Genomic DNA, 23,560 nt, shown 5'->3' on the forward strand with positions numbered 1-23,560 from the left:
ACATCCAGGACTGATTTCCTTTAGGATGGACTGGTGGGATCTCCTTGCAGTCCAAGGGACTCTCAAGAGTCTTCTCCAACACCACAGTTCAAAAGCATCAATTCTTCGGTGCTCAGCTTTCTTTATAGTCCAACTCTCACATCCATACATGACTACTAGAAAAAACCATAGCTTTTACTAGACGGACCTTTGTTGGCCAAGTAACGTCTCTGCTTTTTAATATGCTCTCTAGGTTGGTCGTAGCTTTTCTTCCAAGAAGCAAGCATCTTTTCATTTCATGGCTGCAGTCACCATCTGCAAGTGATTTTGGAGCCCTCCAAAATAAAGTCTCTCACTGCTTCCATTGTTTCTCCATCTATTTGCCATGAAGTGATGGGACCAGATGCCATGATCTTAGTTTTCGGAATGCTGAGTTTTAAAAGGTTACAATTTAAAAACTGCTATAAAATTGGCCCAATACTCATGTGCCCTGATCTATAAAGAAGGAGGGTATTTAAGCAAATTGGGAGCAACTTAAATGTACACGTCTGGTCCCAACCTCTCGGAGGCAGCTGTTTAGTGAGCACTTTGACAAAGCCATCACCGGAAATTGCCCTCTTGAAGTGAACAGGACTCATCTCTCCGCTTCGATCTTCTGGGAGTGCCCTTGGTCAGGTTTACACAAAACACAGACTCTGGGCGAAATGAGTCACAGGGTCCCTCTTCCACCGAACTTTTGAGAGACGTCTAGGAGGAAAGGCAATTTCTGTGCCTGTGGCAGGCCCCGTCGGGAGGCACGGCTGAGCCACGAACAAGGAGGGTCTGACCTCCCAGGGTCCACTACACACGCGTGTGTTTCAGCACGTTTACCACTGTGTTTGCCCTCTGTGGCTGGCGGGCAGAATCCGCGGATATGAAGGGCTGACTGTGGGACCTGAGCGGCCCCTGTGGATTTCGGTACCCACAGCCGGTCTTGGAGCCAATGCCCGGCGCGTACCCAGGGACGACCACATAGATCAGCATCCTTTTCAACGAATCATGACGACTGCTTTACGGTGAACGGTGTCAGATTCTTGCTCTCCAAAGAAGATTTAGCTTCAGGACCAGGGACCAGGCTTGATCACTCAAGAGCTTTTGGGTAGCAGAAGTTTTCAGTTCAGTTCAGTCGCTCAATCGTGTCCGACTCTTTGTGATCCCATGAACCACAGCACCCCAGGCCACCCTGTCCATCACGAACTCCTGGAGTTTACTCAAACTCATGTCCATCGAGTCGGTGATGCCATCCAACCAACTCATCCTCTGTCGTCCCCTTCTCCTCCTGCCCCCAATCCTTCCCAGCATTAGGGTCTTTTCCAATGAGTCAACTCATCGCATGAGGTGTCCAAAGTATTGGAGCTTCAGCATCAGTCCTTTCAATGAATATTCAGGACCGATTTCCTTTAGGATGGACTGGTTGGGTCTCCTTGCAGTCCAAGGGACTCTCAAGAGTCTTCTCCAACACCACAGTTCAAAAGCATCAATTCTTCCGCGCTCATCTTTCTTTATAGTCCAACTCTCACATCCGTACGTGACTACTGGAAAAACCATAGCCTTGACTAGACGGAGGGTTACTAGTGTTAGCAAGGGAGTTGTATATCCTTTCTCATGAATTATTACAATAAATCAAAAGCATGTCTCAAGATTGTGAAAACTTTACCAGACCCACACCCATAATTTACATTTTAAGATAACAGGATTAGCCAGAAGGTTTTCAGGAAGGAGAAACTGTCCTCAAGCAGGAGATACACTGTTGTTATATAATCCTTAGTACAGAGTTTAAACTGAGCTGTTTGTTATATACTCATCAGTTCAGGCATAAAGAAAAAATAAAAAACGTGTTATGTGACTAAGGCTTAAGGAATGTCAAGGAAAAAAAAAAAAAGGCGTTTGTCCTTTCCTCCTCCTTGAGAATTCCAGGCCCCTATTTCCACCTCAAGAACCCCAGATCTCTTTCTCCTCCTCCTCGGGGACTCGGGATGTCTTATCAACCTGCCTAGGCATTGCCTGTGATAACGCTGTGACCAACCAGTCCATAACCATCTATGGGGGCCTCAGAAGCCGGCTCCTTGGGTATCACAGCACTGGGATCCCCTGCTGGAGAACAGGACTAGCGCAAAGGGAGAGGGGATTGCATCTCCTAATGCACTGGGAGAGGCTGTGGCGAATTCCCTTGTTAAGGTCTTCCCAGATCGCCCAGGCTCCTCGGAGGAGGGGGGTACTGCAGGGCCTACGTCCTGCTCCCGCCGCCTCCCCAACCCCCGGGAGGAGGGCCCACGTTACCTCGTTGATGCTGATCTCGGCCTCCACATACTGCAGGCCCTTCTGCAGGATGGAGATGAGGGCGGCGGGCGGCACTAGGGTCCCATTGATGTTGGACTGGCTGATATGGCTCTCAATACCGAATGTGAACGCCGAGTGGGAAAAACCTGCAAAAACACAACGCAAGTGGGGTGGGTGGGGGTTTCCACGAGGCCTGGACTTGTAGGAGGTACCCCGGGGGGGTCAGACGTGCCTAATGAGTACAGGGGGGAGGGACGTGGTCACAGGACGCCCGGCCTCTGGTGTGGGAGGTCGTGGGTGGTGTCCCAGAGACAGAGGGCGGACCAAGGTGGGCCTGTGTGAAACAGCTGGTAAAAAAAGCAGAGGCTTACCAAAAAAAAAAAAAAAAAAAAAAGAAAGCAGAGGCTTTCCAGTGCCATTATTATTATTATTATTATTTTTTTAAACAAACAACTTTTTTTTTTTTAAATTTTTTGGCTACCAAGTGCTGCAACTGGGATCTTAGTTCCTGGACCAGGGATTGAACCCGTGGCCCCCATCCTGCACTGGGAGCTCAGGAGTCTTAACCACTGGACCGCCAGGGAAGTTTCCCCCTCCCCCGCCACCCAACCCTTCCCAGCGTTATTAAAAGTGAAACAGAGGCCACAGTCTGCCCCGGGGTAGACGTTACAGAAGTCGGACTCCAGGCTCTCTCTGCCTGGGTTCTGCACGGCTCCTTCCAGAAGCTCACGGTGATGTCTGCCTGCAGCAGCCCCCTCCCAGCATTTGGGGCAAATGAAGCTCACCACCAATCGTGGGAAGAAACAAGAGGCGGTTCTGCACCCATCGGGGGTAACCTTGAGTCGCTTTACCAAACTGGGCATGTCCCCCTCCCACCCTTGGCTAAGGGCTGAAGGGTCCCCCACACCCTGCAAAGCCCCTGCAACACCCTCGTCAAATGCCTCTGCACCAACCTGCCGACAACACCGGGCAGGTAAAAGGTGCTCACAGATAGGGCGTGCGTGGTGGATGAAAATATGCAGGGAGAAAGATTGAGCCTGTGACTACATGTAACAAACGAGGCGCGTTTCAATGAAGGAGGCTGCAGGGCCAGGAAGGGGGTTTCGGCGGGGGCCTGTGGGTGGGTGGGGGAATGGTCTGAGGCATAAGTTTCCCCTCTGCTCTGTCAGCCTGTCACCTGTGTTGGGGGGTCCCAGGCACCCCACCTCCATCACTTATGAACATATTCCCATCAAGACGAGCGCATCCTATGTGCTGGGGTGGGTAGGGGGGTAGGGGGCAAGTCTCACAGGGGAGCCTGCACACTGCCTCCCCACTTCACATTCCTAGGACAGGCCCCCTTCATCAGCCGGATGATGGGCCGTCCGCCCCCAGGTCCCCAGCCTCCATGCAGGTCAACAAATACAGCCCGCCTCTGCAATACATGCAACGGTCAGCAAGATGGCAGTATTGCTCCACACCAGGAGAGCCCTGTCTGCAAACGTCCCTTTCTCTCCCCCGACCCCTCCTCCTCATGGCCTGATCATTAAGAATATATACAACAGGCGCTTGATTCATATTTATTTCCAGAGTAATACTGTAGCCTGCTATTAACTTCGTGTGTTATTTCTTTACAAGCTGGAACCACCTACCTTAGACCGTGCAGGAGAGCGCCTTGGAGGCTCTCTCTCTCCAACACAGGGTCCCTGCGCTCCCTTTGTCAGAAGGGCGCGAGCCAAGGAAGGCCCTTTGCAAGCTGGCCTTATGTTTTCCTTCTGACTTGTTCTGTCTCTGGCCCTCCGTTGCCCTAATCACTCCCGCCACAACAGAAACATCCACCCCTGTCTTCACCAACGACCTCATTCTCTGCGTCTCCGCCGCCACGCACAGTCTTAATCTCCAAGCTCTCTCTCAGTTTCTAGCAAGGGTGCACGAGAAAAGCCCCAGGTCAGCAGACAGAGAAGGACCAAGTGGGTATCATCGGCTGAGAGATGCCCAAACCCCATGGACTCCCTTGCTATGTACTCTGGGCCACATTGGCTTCTGTCTTGCAGAGCTCTTCCCGGGTGACCACATGACCCACTGCCTTTTCCCATCTCTTTATCCCTGTCTCCACCAGCAGGAGGGACAGGACGCTGGACTGAGAGTCATCTGCTTCCCTCCTGGTATCTTCACAAGGTCCAGACCAGGACCATGCCCACTGGGGGTAATAACAAGAATATACCTGCCAGCCCCGACGTGGTGCCCACAACTGACCAGGTCTTGCTTCTAATTGAAGAATGCCTCCTAATTCATTTAAGCCTCCCCACGACCACCTCCCCTGCCCGGTGGCTCAGAGGGTTAAAGAGTCTGCCTGCGATGCGGGAGGACCTGGGTTCGATCCCTGGGTTGGGAAGATCCCCTGGAGAAGGGGATGGCAACCCACTCCGGTATTCTGGCCTGGAGAATCCCCACGGACAGAGGACCCAACGGGGTCGCAAAGAGTCGGACACGGCTAAGCACGCACAGGACCACCTGCCGTTTCTCCCTTGTACTCTTCTCTTTCTTTTATGAATTGAGGCCCGAGATCACCCTTGGGGTGTGACACACGCCACACACCAGCTGCAAGCTTGTGGCTGGACACCCGTCTCTCACCCCACCACAAAATCCCACCTAGAACCTTCTGCGGAGCATTCCCCCAGGGCCCAGCATGGACTGTGGCCAGGGCCCCCGATAAATAACATCTCAGCAACTGACGGAGCAGCAGCCAGAGAGAGATCAAGCTTCTGGTGTACGTCTTTGTCCGTTCCAGCTGCTGTAAGAAAATCCCACAGGCTGCGTGGCGTCAGCCACAGACACTTATTTCTCACCGTTCCGCAGGCTAAACTCCAAGATCAAGGCACTGGCACGTTCCGTGTCTGCTGAGAACCACTTTATGGACCACACAGGTGACTACGTTTTCCCTGTAACCTCACAAGGTGGAAGGAGCAAGCAAGCTCTGTGGGGCCTCTTACAAGGGCACGAATTGCATTCCTGAAGGCCCCATCCTTGGGACCTGATCAACTCCTAAAGACTGAACTTCCAAATATTTCACAGGCGATAGTTTTTCAGTCGGTCAGTCACGTCTGACTCTGTGAACCCATGGACTGCAGCACACCAGGCTTCCCTGTCCTTCACTATCTCCTGGAACTTGCTCAAACTCATGTCCATTGAGTCGGTGATGCCATCCAACCATCTCATCCTCTGTTGCCCCCTTCTCCTCCTGCCTTCAATCTTTCCCAGCATCGGGGTCTTTTCCAATGAGTCAGCTCTTCACATCAGGTGGCCAAAGTACTGGAGTTTCAGCATCAGTCCTTCCAGTGAATACCCAGGGTTGATTTTCTTAAGGATGGACTGGTTGGATCTCCTTGCTGTCCAAGCGCCTCTCAAGAGTCTTTTCCAACACCACAGTTCAAAAGCACCAATTCTTCGGCACTCAGCCTTCTTTATGGTCCAACTCTCACATCCATACATGACTACTGGAAAAACCGTAGCTTTGACTCCATGGACCCGGGTTACATTTAAACACACCTATTGGGGCAGGGGTGGGGGGAGGCTTGCAAAATTCAGTCTGCAGTCATCTTGGAAGACTGCCATCTCCGGAAAGGATGCTGCCCTTGGGGTGGCCCAGCCTCCACCACCATCAGCGCCCACCCCTCCCAACTGGACTCCAGGGCTACGGAGCATATTCCCTTGCATCTGCCAGTCCTATGGCCTCTGTGCCTTAAGCCTGTTCAGCTTTCCCCCAGCTTTCAGCGCACCTCTTCTTCCACTCAACAAGACATGGACGAACAAAGAACAGAGTATCGGTGGGTAGAGACGGAAACGCTCAGAACGGGCTCAGTGGCAGGCGTGTAAGTTGGTGAAAAGGGGCAAAATAGAGAGCTTGGTGGCACCTGGGTGACCGATCCACGTGACGGCTCAGTGTGAGTGCCCCTGGGGTCCACTGGCGCAGTTGCTGAAGCCCGCAGACCTGCCCACTACTCAGTAGGAGGCGTCCCCGACGAAGCACTCCTCAGGAAGGTTTCTCGACCTTGGCACGCCTGACATTTGGACCAAACTGCTCCTTGTTGTCAGGAGTGCTATGTCCTAGGCATTACGAGATGTTTAGCAGCATCTGTGATCTCTACACACAAGATGTTTGTTTTTCATTTTGGGGTTTGTTTTTTCGTAAATTTGGCTACCCTGCATGGCACGTGGGATCTTAGCTCCTGAACCAGGAACTGAACCCGTGGCCGTGGCAGTGAAAGTGTGCAGTGCTAACCACCGGACCGACAGGGACGTCTCATTACACGCTGGATGTTAGTAGCAAGCCTTCCCCAGTCACGACAACCGAAAACATCTAACTAACCCCACCACGGCAGAGAACCAAAGACGCAACAGGAACCACAGCCCCTAAATGACACCGTCCTCAGGTCTATACCACGCACAGTTCTGCTTCATTTATAAACACCATGGACTGCACTGCTGCCACTGAAATGCAAGTCAGAGAATTCAGGTAACACACAGTAATGGGAGGGGGTGGGGATAACCAGGTGAAGTGAAATTATTTCTGAGGAGAAAAAAGGGTATAATCATGATAAGACGGAAAAGGTTTGCGTGTGCTTAGTTGCTCAGTTGTGTCTGACTCTTTGCAACCCCATGGACTGTAGCCTGCCAGGCTCCTTTGTCCATGGGATTCTCCAGGAAAGTATACTATAGTGGGTTGCCATGCCCTCCTTCGGGGGATCTTCCCAACCCAGGGATCAAACCCAGGTCTCCTGCATTATAGGCAGATTCTTTACTGTCTGATCCACCAAGGGAAAGATTTATACTACACTTTTTATAAGGCACAATAAGGCCATCAAGAGGTAAGTATGCACCCATCCGTTCACTGCAGCACTATTCACAACAGTCAAGACATGCAAACAACCTAGATGTCCATCAACAGATGAACGGATAAAGAAGACACAGGACATATAGAAAATGGAATATTACGGAGCCACGAAAAAGAATGAAACAATGCCATTTGCAGCAACTTGGATGGAACTAGACATGATCATACTAAGTGAAGTGAGTCAGACAGAGAAAAACAGAAACCAAATGATATCACTTATGTATGGAGTCTTAAAAAGAAAAAAAGCACTAATGAACTTATTTACAAAACAGAAACAGACACCTAGATTTAGAAAACAAACTTATGGTTACTAAAGGGGAAGGTAGGGAAGGGATAATTAGCAGTATGGGATTAACAGAGACACACCAGCATACACAGAACAGATAGCCAACAAGGACCTACTGTATACAGAGAACTATAGTCAATACCGTGCAATAACCTATAAAGTAACAGAAGTTTAAAAAGAATATAAATATATACATTTATGGGGCTTCCCTGGTGGCTCAGCTGGTAGAGAAGCTGCCTGCAATGCGGGAGACCTGGGTTCGATCCCTGGGTTGGGAAGATCCCCTGGAGAAGGGAAAAGTTACCTACTCCAGTATTCTGGCCTGGAGAATCCCACAGTCCATGGGGTGGAAAAGAGTTGGATACCGCTGAGCGACTTTCACTTTCACTTGCTAAACACCTAAAACTAACACATATTGTAGATCAACTATACTTCAATAAAAACAATACATTATAAAAAAAAAAAAAAAAGATCTTGAGGAGCAACGTTCTTCCCATTTGGGATGAAAGGTGCTAGTCTCCTGAGAGGAAAGCAGCGTGTGCATGAATGTGCCTCACCCACCAGGCAACCCAGATAGAGTAAAAACTAAGCACATGCTTTGCTTCCTGCTAAACCACTAGGTCATACCCCTTTCACAAACGGCTTCCCAAAGCATTCGAGCTGTGCAGTGAACCATCCTGCCCATTAATGTTGGCCTGATTCATCAGCAGAAGCTGCTAAAGAATCGCTCACTGGCCCTTGGAAACACTGCTTATTCAGCGGAGAAAGGCAGACACGTAACATTTGAGCAGCTGTGTGGCCGCTGGTGCACCTTCAGATGAGACAAAGGCACCTGGATTGGGAAGATCCCCTGGAGAAGGGAAAGGCTACCCACTCCAGTATTCTGGCCTGGAGAAGCCCGTGGACTGTACAGTCCAGGGGGTTGCAAAGAGTTGGACACGACTGAGTGTGCCCAACTCTTAACATTAAAGGCACTTGTTTGAAGCACTAAATGCCGAGTCTTTATTAAGGACTTCATAGACTCAATACTTGGAATACTGACAGCTATCCAAAGCCAGCGGGCACGATATGAAAACTGTCTAGACCAGGGATATGCAGCCCAGGGCCCCCACTGCCTGTGTTTAAAAATCAAGTTTTATTGGAGGAGTCATTGCCCATGAGTTGACATGCTATCTGTGGCTGCTTTCATACTGCAACGGCAGAGCTGAGTAGTCACAAGAGATACAGTATGGGCCGCAACTGAAAGTACAAGTGTTCGTTGCTCAGTCGTGTCCGACTCTCTGCGACCCCGTGGACTGTAGCCCGCCAGGCTCCTCTGTCCACAAGGATTCTCCAGGCAAGAATCCTGGAGTGGGTTGCCCTTTCCTCCTCCAGATGGGCCACAAAGTCAAAAGTATTTAGGATATGCTCCTTTATAGGAAAAGTGCGCCAAGTTGACTATTGTGTGTATATTGTAGATACACACTTACGTGTGTCCATGTGTTCAGTGGCTCAGTTGTGTCCACCTCTCTGTGCCCCATGGACTGTAGCCTGCTAGGCTCCTCTGTCCGTGGGATTCTCCAGGCAGGAATACTGGAGTGGGTTGCCATTTCCTCCACCTGGGAAGCCCATATATACACATATTTATGAATATATATATGTACATGCATTTCCTGCGTTAAGAAGCTTGGCCATCTCTCACTATACCTTGCCAGGCTGCCTTTGCGAGAAGCATATATACCCCTTTCCCGCAGGACACCTCGGCTTAAGACTCTGCTCCTTGGTCCAGAACAGCAGTTCGTGGTTGTGAAGTGTGGGCACTTCTGTCGGCCAGAGGAAGACGTGGGCAACCCCTGGAAATACTTTGGCTTGTCACCAGAGGGTGTGTGGCTGTTCAGTCGCTAAGCCTGAACAACATTCCACACGTTTGCTACAGTTTATTTTTATTACGAAGGGGGCGATAGAGGATGAGGTGGCCGGATGGCATCACCGACTCAATGGACATGAGTCTGAGCAAACTCTGGGAGATGGTGAAGGACAGGCAAGCCTGGCGGGCTGCAGTCCACGGGGTCACAAAGAGTCGGACACGGCCGAGAGACTGAACAACGACAACTTTCTATTCACGGAGAGAACACGCTTTACCAGGGCCTGGGCCTGCCCTCATTGGCTTCCTTCTCCGACCAACAAACAGGTGGAATTAGGTGATTTGCAAGGTCACTTTCAATTCTAAAATTCTATACAGAGAAAGGAATGACCTCATCGTTCCAACTGAACCCGCGAGATTTTGATTTATGGAGGTGAGTGAGTGATGACAGGCAGAGATCAAGGCCAACGAGAGAAGAATCCACGACTTGCAGTTCCCGTGGGAAGGGGCCATGCCACGCTGCCGGGGCTACGAGAAACCTTATCGCATCGGGGACCAGGCCGCTGAGAAATAGACAGGAACTGAGACTATAGCTTTATGAAAACAATGGTGAGTGAGCAGCTCGGTGGGAACGTTGCCCACTGGACAGACGACAGAGTTAGAGTCTGCGTGCTTGGGAGGTCTGTAACATGATTTTCACGTGAGCCACCTCTGAGAGAGAGAGAGAGAGAGAGCCCACCAGCTCTGGCCATCAGTCCAACCCTACAATCCATGAACGCCAAGCAGCCACTGGTCGGCTCGCTCATCCATTCCAACTGGCTATGTGGGTGGAACACCAGTTCAAAAACCACTGCAGATGGTGACTGCAGCCAGGAAATGAGAAGACGCTTGCTACTTGCAAGAAAAGCCATGACAAACCTAGACAGCGTATGAAAAAGCAGAGACGCTACTTTGCCGACAAAGGTCCAAATAGTCGAAAGCGGCGGTTTTTCCAGTAGTTGTGTACGGATGTGAGAGCTGGACAATAAAAAAGGCTGAGCACCAAACAACTGATGCTTTGCAACTGTGGTGCTGGAGAAGATTCTTGAGAGTCCCTTGAACTGCAAGGAGATCCAACCAGTCCATCCTAAACGAGATCAGTCCTGAATGTTCATTGGAAGGACTGATGCTGAAGCTGAAGCTCCAATCCTCTGGCCACCTGATGCGAAGAGCCGACTCACTGGAAAACACCCTGATGCTGGGAGAGACTGAAGGTGGGAGGAGAAGGGGGTGACAGAGGATGAGAGGGTTGAATGGCCTCACCGACTCAACGGACATGAGTTTGAGCAAGCTTTGGGAGATGGTGATGGACAGGGAAGCCTGGCGTGCTACAGTCCATGGAATAGCAAAGAGTCGGACACGACTGAGAGACTGAAGGATGGCAAGTGACGATGGGATCATCTTTGGAAACAAAAGTGTGGCGTGCTAAGGTATACACAGTGCTTCCTTGTTTCTGGAACATCCCTGGACACAGAGCAGGCAGCCCTCCGTGTCCATTCTCCTGTGTCCGTTCTTCCTGGATTGTACAGTTTTCAGCCACAGAACTGCAGCCACCTGCAACACGGCCCGCCTTCCTCTCGGTGAGGGGGACCAGGTGATTCAGGTGTGGGGGTGCTGGGGAGAGGACAGATAACAAATAAAGATGGAGGAGAGGCTGAGGGCGGTGAAGGGGGTGCTGTTGTTTAGTCACTAAGCTGTGTCTGACTCTCTGTGACCCAATGGACTGTGACCTGCCAGGCTCCTCTGTCCATAGGATCTCCCAGACACGGATACTGGAGTGGGTTGCCATTTCTTTCTCCAGGGGATCTTCCCGACCCAGGGATCGAATCCAAGACTCCTACACTGGCAGGTGGATTCTTTACCACCGAGCCCACCAGGGAAGCCCAGTTAAGTGGCAGCTGGGTCCAATAAATCAAAGACAGGCACACATATACACACATAGAACCTGTGAACAGGCAAGGCGGGAGAATAAGATACCATCCCCTCATCTTTGGGGGCTAATTTACTATCAGTTCACTTCTTCTTTTTGGACATGATGGATTCATCTTGCCAGAGGATTACCTTTTCTGCCTGGGAAGCCACACAAAACTGTTAACCCCAGTTTCATTCATGGTCAAAAGCACAAACATTCACTGAAGAGTTGTCTTTGACTCTGCAGTCTGCAATCGCTGCACACGTACACGTCAACTTTACACTTCAATATCTGTATCTAAACCCCCACCCCCGGCAGCCCCGAGACCCAGCCCCCGCCTTCTGTCCTAATTCCGTCTACTATCTTGCTGGAGAAAAAACTTGAGCGCACGCAGGCTGCTCTCAGAGGTGCAGACCTATTCCTGCTGACCTGCCGTAACGTGGAATTTGGTGTAAAATGGAACTGCTTGGAAGGCGCCCAAAAGAAATAGCAGGAGGACCTCGTTAAAAATAGGGTCTCACTTCTAACATCTGGCCTGGACCCCAGGGGTGGCGGTTGAGTGCAGACCCGCCAAGACGTTTAATATTCCCCAAACCTGGGAGGGCTCCAGGAGGAGAAGGCATTAGTCAGGTTATAAACGCAGGGTGCTATTTCCTCCTGGGGCCAACAAACCGTGAGGGGAGGCAGCTCACCCACGAGGGGTGTCAGGGCGTGCTCCCCCAGACCCCAGCCCTGGCTTCCAGCCGCCACGCTGAGAAGCAAGGTTTGGAGCCTGCCCCTTTTGGACCCATCACCCACAACAGCTTTGAACCCTCATAAAGTTTGGACTCGCTATTTTGTTAATTGGGGAATTCAACCACGACCGCCAAAACGGAGATTTACGATGGATGACACCATTAAAAATTACAATTAAACACACACACACACACACAACTTAGGGGAAGGAGAAACAGAGAAAGCAGTTTGGAAGAGAGAGGGAACAGTCACATCACTAGATGCTTGATGCAACTGCTGTTCTTACCTGGGGGTAATTTCCTCCAGTCCCTCTTACCTCTGTAAATTGATTTTTTACACGTTAATTCTTGTGGACCTAGAATTTTACACCCCTGTTCTTTCTTACCTAACAACAGTATCAGCACTTCTTCCAGTGACTCATTAGTCTCGGCCACCATTCTGCCTGGGGCTTCCTTCCCTGGTGGCTGAGATGGTAAAAAGTCTGCCTCCAATGCAGGAGACGCAGGTTCGATCCCTGGGTCAGGAAGATCCCCTAGAGGTGGACACGGCAACCCTCTCCAGTAATCCTGCCTGGAGAATCCCATGGACAGAGGAAGCCCGGTGGGCTACAGTCCATGGGATCACAAAGAGTTAGTCGGACACGACTGAAGCAACTTAGTACGCACCCCATTCTGGGAGAGTCTCAGTTTTCACTGAGAGTCACTCCTGATGCGAACAGCCTTCAGGTTTAATTTTCAAAAACTAGCCCGCGGGCTTCCTGTCGGACACCCTGGCCATCACCTGCTGCCCGTGACCCAGCGTCCATGTACTTCCTTCCCCTCCCTCCCATCCCGTATCCTTTGTCCCTCTCGCCAAGATGCTTGTTCACCCCTAAACGGTGTAACCGGCTTTTGCACGGGGGCAGATATTTTAAAATCTAACAATTTTTTTTTTAATTGTGCATTATGCAAACACAATAGTAGATGTATTTGAAAATTCAGTGAAAAGTTCACTGCTTCCATTTAAGGGAAAACGTTAGCAAATATTAACAAAATACTTTGAGGTGTATGCAAACACGGCAAAATGATGTCTCTGGTACAAGGGAACTGAGGATGGGAAATACATGTATAGACAAGGGAGGGCTACAGACATGTTCAAAGGACAAGGAAATGATAAATACTCAGGATGCAAACACCAGGTCCAGGTTCCCTGGACAGGAAGAAACATACGTATTCCATTAGCAGTCTCAGACAAGAGTCTGCAAGCTGTATCCTCTGCGCCAAATCTGGTCCCTGGCTTGTTATTATAAATAAAGTTTTATTGAAACACAGCTACTCTCAATGGTCTTTGTACTTTTGATGGCTGCTTTTGGACTACAAAGACAGAAGTGACTGGTTGCGATAGAGACCAAAACAATCCCTTTTAAAGAAAGATTCTGCCAACTAATCCAGGGGAGAGACCTAAATTATGGGACAACAGGTCCTTAGGAGAGCAATTTTAGATCCCTCGGCGTGTTTGATGAGGCCAGTATAACCCTAAGATGCAAACCTGTTAAGAATATTGGAAAAGGACCATCACTGCCTAGTTTCCCTTGGTAAAACAAACATGAATATACCAGACAGCAAATTAACAAAGCTGAATTCAGCGACATATGAGAGGACAAAACGTCCAGGCCACGTGGGGTTTATTTCAGGAATGCAGACTTAATGCTGAAAAAGAAATCACCCATCCCACCACGTTAAGAGCGAAGAAAAATCATTTAAGTGGAAGATTCTGCAGCCAGAGGGTCTGTTCTGAATTCTAGCTCTATGACTTCCTGGCAGTGTGACCTGGGCAAGCCGCCATCTTCTCAACGCTCTGGGTCGCTCACCTGTCAACAATGGAGGCAGCTGTATCTACTTCTTGAAAAGAAAAATGAAAGCGTTAGTTGCTCAGTCGTGTCCAACTCTCTGCAACCCCATGGACTGTAGCCTGCCAGGCTCCTCTGTCCGTGAGATTCTCCAGGCAAGAATACTGGAGTGGGTTGCCATGCCCTCCTCCAGGGGACCTTCCTGACCCAGGGATCGAACCTCGGTCTCCTGCATTGCAGACAGACTCTTTCTAACATCTGAGCCACCTAGGAAGCCCCATCTTCATCTTAGGGGGAAACAGTTTGACTCATCAAGAATTGAGAATCATGCCTGGCACACAGCTCATGCTCAATAAATGGGAGGTACCGTCACTCAGGCAAAACAACGGAGCAGACGGAAACACCGACAAGATACAGGCAGTGCCTGGCTGACGGAGAGGCGAGGATGAGAGGACTGGGCGTGGAGGCAGCAGGAAAGATTCCATAAACGAGAAACGTATGACAGTGATTCTGACATTTTTCACGTGAAACCTGGATGAGGTTACGGGGTCAGAGGAAGTTCTTCTTTGCAGGGGAGGAACAGTGGTCAGGAAATGGCAATGCTCTCGGTGTGGGATAATGCTGAAGAATGCTTGGGAAATACACAACTAACCCAGCAGCAGGGAAGGCAACAGAGAGGCTGGAGGTGGACCCCCAGACTGGGGAATCCGAGGAGAGGCTGGTGAGAGACGCCCCCCAGACTGGGGGATGAGACACGAGTTCGGGACGGAAACCTAGACTTGCAGAAAGAGCAGCCCGCTGCCCGCAGACCTGGACACGGGACGGAAAGAAAAAGGATGTCACCTTGGCATTTTAAACGTGTACGGAGGAGACATCACCAGGGCTACAGACAGAAACCCAGGAGAAAAAGGACAGTGTTGTGTCTGACAGTCCAGATGACTGGCTCGCTGAGTCTGGACGGAAGAAAGGGAACTGTGATTGGCAGAATGAAGGAGATCAAAGCTGGACACTTTGAAGGTCACATTAGAATTTCAGAGCAGGCAGATCTTAAATGTGACGGTGTATGAACTTTGGAAACAGGCACCATGGTAAGCGTGGTAATTCATCTCAGCTAAAAAAGGAAAGGGGAACCATCTGAGGCTTTTTCACATCGTCCCCACCCTTTAAAGGATGAAGCAACGGCCTAAGAAGCCTTAAGGACTTCTTCAACAGCACCTAACCTTTCTCCGATGGTCATACCCATGGAAACTATTTGGCTATATTGAGCAAAACACACATTGAAACAAGTGTAACTTACATGCAGGCTTCCCAGGTGGCTCAGTGGTAAAGAATCCACCTGCCAAGGCAGGAGACCTGGGAGACGCAAGTTCAATCCCTGGGTCGGGAAGATCCCCTGCAGAAGGAATTGGCAACGTACTCCAGTATTCTCGCCTGAAAAATCGCATGGACAGAGGAGCCTGGGGGGGGCTACAGTCCACGGAGTCGCGAAAGAATCAGACGTGGCTGGGCAACTAAACAACTTACAAACACTCGGCCGATTTTCAAATGCTTTTCGAGCGAACTGCTTTCTCCCCATTCTCTGACAAGTAAACAACCACAGGAAAGGCAAACCTTGAATCTGAGCTTTTAATGCACAAACGACGGAGCGCAGCAAACTCAGAAAAGATGGCACAATCACAGCCACGCAGGAAACCGGGATGGCTGTGGACTCTGGGGACGCACCAAGAGCGACTGCTCCACGGTTTCGTTTTGCTACGCTTCATGGGTTACCGTCACACCCGAAGGGCAGTTTAGGAAAACGCTCTTTTTTCAATAAAGAGGAGCTCCTTGGCAACAGGCACCACTGGAAGAGGGTTTGTGATGAGATGACCCCCACAGTGCAGGCTCTTTCCAAAGCCCTAAGGGGCCCAAGAGGAGATCGGCTCCCTGCAGCCTGAGCTCTGTCCTGCAAAGGAAGCGTGGGCAAGCTTTGCTGCGGGAGGCGAGGCACGTGCAACCCTGCCCCCACAAAGCTCTCCTGGGGGATGCTTTACTCTCTTCTACCTGAGAGGCACTGGTATCACGTTCTCCAGCTACTTACCCACCCCTATATTCTTTCCAGTGAGCTTTCAAACGTGAGGTAAAAGACACAGGTGCACAGGTGACAGCTACACAACCACACCCCGCAGGTGTCCACCTGGAGGGGACCGGGGCTGGGTGGACAGCCTGGGTCTGCCCAGGTGATCCTGCGCCCTTGACAGGAGCGGCAGGTCCACAGAAAAGCCTGGATGCCAAAGCTCAGGTAGCCAGCAACTCAGCCCCTTTGCCATCAGACACGCTGCTGGGAGAACGAGGTGTCGTCATCACATCGCTCAGCCAGGAGGGGACGCCCGCAAGCCTGTGTCCGGTTCTCCTGGACTGGACCCCACGCACCTTGGCCCTTGGCTGACTGCAACTTGTCTCTTTTTTACTTGGGCGGGGGGGTGGTTTTCCCACGTGCTGCTAGGGGTAAAGAACCCTCCTGCCAATGCAGCGGACTTAAGAGATGCGGGTTTGACCCCTGGGTTGGGAAGATCCCCTGGAGGAGGGCAAGGCAGCCCACCCCTAGAGAATTCTTGCTGAATGCTGGTGAACTCCCCAGCCCATAGGGTTGCCAGAGTCGCCAAGGGTCACTTGAAGTGACCTGGCACGCACGTACCGATTACATTTTAATGGAGAAAAACTGAAGCAATTAATTCAAAACAAAGGGTTCTATTGGATACTGTGTAAACAAGACAGCTGAACAAACAAAATATACACCCGATTGTATATGGTTAAGAGGAATGTAACAAAAATGGAGACATAGCATAGACTTTGATTAACTTGTCGATCTTTTCGATTGACTCTTCTTGAGACATAAGTGACATGTAAGCAAGTGGAAGTTTGGGGTATAGGCTGTGATGATCTGATACGTGGATATACATTGCGGAAGGAATTACACAATAAGGTCAGCTCACATATGCAGCACCTCACATGATTCACCTTTATCTACTTCATTGAGAACATTTCCACGACCTTAGCAACCTTCACGTACCCAACATACCACTATGAAGTATAGTCGCCATGCAGTAGGTTATAATCCGTATCTTTTTGCTGTAATCCAGTGGGAGTATAACGGTTACTAAATTCTGTGAAAGTGAAAGTTGCTCAGTCGTATCCGACTCTTGGCGACCCCATGGACTATACCATGGAATTCTCTAGGCCAGAATACTGGAGTGGGTAGCCTTTCCCTTCTCCAGGGGAATCTTCCTGACCCAGGGATTGAACCCAGGTCTCCCGCATCGCAGGCGGATTCTTTGTTTATCAGCTGAGCCACAACGGAAGCCCAAGAATACTGGAGTGGGTAGCCTATCCCTTCTCCAATGGATCTTCCCGGCCCAGGAATCGAACCAGGGTCTCCTGCATCGCAGGCAGATTCTTTAGCAACTGAGCTACCTGTGAAGCCCAAATTCTGTGACTCCTTCTAGCAAATCATAGAGCCTAAGGGTCGTCTAGGGGACAGGGACACATCACCAAAGAACTGGAAACAAAGAAATGAGACATTTCGATTTCACCTGACTTAATTCCTTGCTCCCTCCCTACCTTTTCTTCCTCGCAGCTTGCAGGATTGTAGATTCCCAACTGGGGCTCGAACCCGGGTCCCAGCAGTGAAAGCGCCAAGTCCTAGCCACTGGACTACCAGGGATTTCCCTCACCTACTTTTAAATTACTTTTATTCCGTGCTCATGTGGACAAACCATTCAGGCATTCCTCACTTATTATCTGATGAAACGAATGTTTTCCTGTATGCTTTCTAAAGCAAAGGCTACCACTGCATCAGAGAAGTGCCTTGCCTTTACCGTCTCATAAAGATTCTCTTTGTAAACGGGGACAACATTAGCAATGTAAAAATGCCACCACAGTCAGAAATATTTTTAGCGACTCAGCTGAACAATGAGGCCTGAACCTGGGTTTAAATTAAGACAGCTGAACCATTAAAATGACTTCCCGAATCCAGGGAAAACGTGTCTAGCATAAGAAGGCAATCCAAGCTCCCAGGAAACACAGGGGAGCCTACAGGGTGATCTGTCAGCTGCTGGAATTACAGGGCAATGCTGCTGAATCATTTCTGGAGACGAAATTATTCACAAACGTTAAGTGTAACATCCTTTACCTGGTTATCTAATCTCCTCACCGGGAGTCCAAAAGAAAAAAAAAAAACCCAAAGAAAAACAAAACAGATTAAAGACAGCTACTCCCAATTATTTTATCATCTGCTACAGAACAGTACTGGCAGAAGTCTCTCCTTCCTCGAGGGGAAAAATACTCTGGAAAAATTTAATAAAAACAGGGACAGCTAGGACCACTATTAGAGTTCACTTGTGTCCTGCAGAAAGAATCAAAATGCAGCCCAAAAAGATGAAAAAGAAGGAAGAAATGAGCATCTCATGACAACTCCACTTTGCAATAAAAACTAATTGAAGAAACGTATTCCACAACAGAAGGATGTGTTATCAGGGGTTCTCATGAGGCAAAGGTCAGAGACGTCTTTGGTTGTCACCACAGAGGGCGAGGGGGAGAGGGCGTTCCTGTCATGCAGTGGGTGGAGGCCAGGGATGAGGTTTTAAGAACCTGCAATACAGCATAGCCGCCCAGCCTGTAGGTGAACAGTGCTGAGGTTCAGGAAGCCTGGCTTCTAGGAAAGGTTGAGCATGTTTAGATAATGCATACTGTTCTGACCATTCAGAGTCTCTCCAAGAGACGCAGTTCGGTTCGGTTCAGTTGCTCAGTCGTGTTCGACTCTTTGCGACCCCGTGGACTGCAGCACCCCAGGCCTCCCTGTCCGTCACCAACTCCCGGAGCTTACTCAAACTCATGTCCATCGAGTCAGTGATGCCATCCAACCATCTCATCCTCTGTCGTCCCCTTCTCCTCCCGCCTTTAGTCTTTCCCGGCATCAAGGTCTTTTCTAATGAGTCAGTTCTTCGCGTCAGGTGGCCAAAGCATTGGAGTTTCAGCTTCAGCATCAAGTCCTTTCAATGACCATTCAGGACTGATTTCCTTTAGGATGGACTGGTTGGACCTCCTTGCAGTCCAAGGGACTCTCAAGAGTCTTCATGAACACCACAGCTCAAAACCATCAATCCCAGAGATTAAGACCCTCAAATCTGCCCACCTAGGAAAAAATCTGCAAGGTAAAGCCCACGAAGGGGATATTTAAAACCTGGCAAGACACGGGACAAGGAGTGCAGAAGAACACCGAAGAACACTACTTAAACATTTATTGATTTTCGGCTGTGATGGATCTTTGGTGCTGTGGGCGGGCTTTTCTCCAGTTGTGGCCAGCAATGGCTACTCTCGAGTTGCAGTGCCCAGCTTCGCGTGGCAGTGGCCTCTTTTGTTGCAAGAGCATGGGTTCTAGGGGCACGTGGGTTTCAGGAGTTGCAGCACGTGGGCCCAGTCATTTCGGCTCACGGACTTAGTGGCTCCCCAGCATGTGGAATCTTTCCGGACCAGGGATCGAACCCGGGTCCCCTGCACCGGTGGGCGGATTCCTAAACACTACGCCACCAGGGCAAGTCCCTGAATAGTCCTTTCATCCTTCTGCTAACGATATGGCCTGTCCAGCGCCAATGATGCCAACAAAATGCAGAACGGCTTTTCACGACAATGTCCCAGGAGGAGCCGGCCAGGTGAGCCTGGCCTGGGACGCACACCTGAGTCTGCTGAATTACCACGGAAGCAAAAACCTGGCTCTGGATACATGACAACCGCTGCTCACCTGCAGATGACTCTACTATTTCTGTTTCCAAAAGCCCCAGAATGGTTGTGTGGCTATCCGCTTCTAAGCTAACACGGTAACACTCGAACCGATTATACAGAAGACGCTCCATCAGAACCAAGGCCTGCGCCATGGCTAACGACCTGAAAAATCTAATTAAAATGTCTCAGCTGCATTTGTATTACTGACCACCTTCTCTATCCCAGTCATACGCAAAGCTCTGCAGACCGTGGAATCGCAAAGTCATGACTTCTGGTCTTTTTTTTTATTTTAGTAATTTCAAGATTATCATGAACTCAAAGGAAGCGGCAAAAACAGTGGAGTCATTTCACCCAGCCACCTTCAACGGTGACAGCTTCTCTCGCTGTAGGACAGTATCAAAACCAGGGAGTGACATTCAGCTGACTGGTCACGTGACCGCAAACCTTCAGCTCTCGTCATTTCTGATTGGTGTGTGAGCATCACCTAGATACATAGCGTCTATGTGAAAGCCACTCAGTGGTGTCTGACTCTTTGTGACCCTGTGGACTGTAGCCCACCAGCCTCCTCTGTCCATGGGATTCTCCAGGCAAGAATACTGGAGTGGGTTGCCTTTTCTTCTCCAGGGGATCTTCACCATCCAGGGATTAAACCTGTGTCAGCTGCATTGGCAGGTGGATATTTAATACCTGGACCACCAATATGCATGACTTCTATACTGCCCAGGAATATTTCTGCAGACTCATACCTCTGTGTGTTCAGAACAGAACCATCCTTCGGCTCTGTGCTTGGACTTGGCTGTAGAGTGAAAATGCCACCTAAATCTTACTCTAATTCTGATGTCAGTAGCGGGGGCAAGACAGGGCATATGCATGTGCTACGTGGTCAGGAAATCTGTTACCATTCTCCCAACAGATGCTCCACGAAATGAATGAAAAATGCCATCTACCTTCCATTTAAAACCTCAAGAGTATGGTTATGTAACATTTATTCACGAGGATAATATATAACACAGACCCATGTGCGTATTATGTAAACCAAAGGAAACATGCCTGATTCTACCTGGCCAGTCACGTGAGTGCAGATATGGGCTCGAAACCCGTCAATCCTACAGGAAATCAACCCTGAATGCTCACTGGAAGGACTGATACTCAAGCTGAAGCGCCAATACTTTGATCACTTGATGCAAAGAACAAATTCATTGGAAAAGACGCTGATGCTGTGAAAGATTGAAGGCAGGAGGAAAAGGGGACGACAGAGGATGAGATGGTTGGATGGCATCACCGACTCAACGGCCATGAGTTTGAGCAAGCTCTGGGAGATGGTGAAGGACAGGGAAGCCGGCGTGCTGCAGTCCATGGGGTCGCAAAGAGTCAGACACGACTGAGCGACCGAACAACAACAGAAAATGGTACCTGCCCAGTGTGTGGACTCTTACGTTTGAAAACCCCTGGCGCTCCTCTCGGATGAGGACAGGGATGGCTGTGCTAATGTAGGCAACAGATATGCGTAACAGATTAGCCTCTTGCCCATGAATCATGACAATGCAGGAAGTATCTTTCACTGTATAAGGAGTTTTCAATCTTATTCAAAGGTGTTTATTTAATTTTTGAGTCTTTATTCAATTTGTTACCATGTTGCTTCTGGTCTATGTTCTGGTTTTTTGGCCTCGAGGCACACGGCATCTTAGTTCCCCAACCAGGGATCGAACCCAGAACCCCTGCATTGGGAGGTGAAGTCTTAGCCACTGGACCACCAGGGAAGTCCCTCAAAGGTCTTTTTGTTGTCGTTGTTCAGTCGCTAAGTCGTACCCGACTCCTTGAGACCCCCATGGACTGCAGCACGCCAGGCTCGAATGTTTTAAAGTCCCCACAATAAGTGGAGAAATTCACCATCGTGTTGATTTCTGATATATGCAAAATGAATTTCTGCCATCTGCCACAACGAAAGGCTGCTTTTTATTGTCTGAAACGTTCCAAATGACAGCCACTGGGGACACGTAGCCGGGTAACACCCGACAAAACATTAGGGAAACTCAATTTCTCACTTTCGTTTCTTGTTCGTTGTCAAAGCTACCACCACAATCGTCGAGAGGGTTTGATTTAGGGCTCTGTCTGTTTTTCACGGTGTGCAGATGTTGGTCACAATGCTAGAGGTAGGGGAAAACTTCCCCCAAGCCATGAATATCTTGAGTGAATTTGCATGAATACCCATGCAAATCAATGCACGTGGAGTTTTAGCTTCTGCCTTCCCAGGTAGCGCAATGGTAAAGAACCTGACTGCCAATGCAGGAGTGAGAGGACGCGGCTTCCATCCCTGGGTGGGGAAGATCCCCTGGAGAAGGGCATGGCAATGCACTCCAGTATTCTTGCCTGGGAAGTCCCATGGGCAGAGGCTGGTGGGCTACACGCCATGGGGTCACAGAGAGTTGGACATGACTTAGGGACTAACCACATCGGTTCAGTTCAGTCACTCAGTCGTGTCTGACTCTGCGACCCCCTGGACTGCAGCACGCCAGGCTTCCCTGTTCATCAGCACCTCCCGGAGTTTACCCAAACTCATGTCCATCGAGTCGGTGATGCCCTCCAGCCATCTCATCCTCTGTCGTCCCCTTCTCCTCCTGCCTTCAATCTTTCCCAGCATCAGGGTCTTTCCCAACGAGTCAGTTCTTTCCATCAGGCGGCCAAAGGATTGGAATTTCAGCTTCAACATCAGTCCTTCCAATGAACACCCAGGACTGATCTCCTTTAGGATGGACTGGATGGATCTCCTTTCAGTCCAAGGGACTCTCAAGAGTCTTCTCCAACACCACAGTTCAAAACCATCAATTCTTCGGCACTCAGCTTTCTTTATAGTCCAGCTCTCACATCCCTACATGACCACTGGAAAAACCAAGGCCTTAACTAGACGGACCTTTGTTGGCAAAGTAATGTCCAACTCTTTGCGACCCCATGGACCGTAGCCCGCCAGGCTCCTCTGGCCACAGCATGCTCCAGGCAAGAGTACTGGAGTGGGTTGCCATGCCCTCCTGCAGGGGATCTTTCCGACTCAGGGATCGAACCCGAGTCTCCTGCACTGGTAGGCGGGTTCTTTACCACTGCGGAAGCCCATAGAAAATGGAATATGAAGCAGCATATAAAGGAAGTACTACTGATGTATGCACCAGCGTTACCCAATCTCAGATGCATTCAGTCACAAAAGCCAGACTCTCAAGGGTACACGCTGCAGAGATTCACTTCTCAGTCATTCTTGCAGAGGCAAGACTCTAGTGGCAGGAAGCGGACCGGAGGTCACCAGCAGCTGCAGTGCGGTGAGGGGTGGACTACAAAGGGTCAAGGGGGACTTTTTGGGGGTGGCGGAACCATTCCATATCTTGTCTATGCAGGTGTTTGAATCACTCTGAACATCTGGCAGATGCTGCACATCTATACTCTAAAAAAAGGGTAAATTTTATGGTGTGAAAATCATACTCTATGTAAAAAAAAAAGAAAAGATGGTAGAGATGAAGGTGCGGAGGGACGGAGAAGCTGGACACTGATCGTGAAGCCAACTTACGGGCTGGGTGGCAGAGACGTTCTGCCACAATCTGCTTCTGAAAAATCACCCGGATGACAAAAGTGACCACATGGTTAACACCCAGAAGGCAAAGGCCGATGGACTCTTAGCCCTCAAAAGCGGACGGCCACAACTCATGCAAAAAAAAAAAGGCTGCTCACCAACCGATCTCCTTTATCTGGCTGCCAGGAGGAGCGACCACAAACACTAGCGTCCAGACAGCGCCTTCCACGGGCACAGCCCTTGCTTTAGACAACAGTGACGCCATGAAATGGCATCTGCCTTAGAGGCTGTGGAATCCACGGCAGTGAGGAGGCCAGAGCAGAATCCTGGATGATGCGAATTCTGCCTCTTGAGAGCAGAAAAGAAAGCCCCTTTTCAAGATAGTTTTTCCTGAGTTTACGGAGATGTGATGTGCATTTTCTCGTAACAC

The 23,560-nt window shown here is 49.8% G+C and overlaps 1 protein-coding gene across 15 annotated transcripts in view; it reads right to left on the minus strand.

Moving 5' to 3' along the window:
- The window catches only part of LOC145536639 (F-box-like/WD repeat-containing protein TBL1X), a 250,623-nt gene that overhangs the window by 30,323 nt on the left and 196,740 nt on the right, over window positions 1-23,560 (minus strand). For 14 of the 15 annotated variants that reach the window (XM_081566170.1, XM_081566176.1, XM_081566166.1 and 11 more), the window contains one exon: window positions 2,299-2,444. In XM_081566170.1, coding sequence (XP_081422296.1) covers window positions 2,299-2,444 — 146 coding nt within the window. Of the gene's footprint in view, window positions 1-2,298; window positions 2,445-9,143; window positions 10,954-23,560 lie in introns of all 15 variants that reach the window. The other variant, XM_081566181.1, reaches the window with a different exon arrangement.

The sequence above is a fragment of the Giraffa tippelskirchi genome, chromosome X, assembly GCF_054371585.1.
Source record: "Giraffa tippelskirchi isolate mGirTip1 chromosome X, T2T-mGirTip1v1.2.pri, whole genome shotgun sequence".
Lineage (NCBI taxonomy): Eukaryota > Metazoa > Chordata > Mammalia > Artiodactyla > Giraffidae > Giraffa > Giraffa tippelskirchi.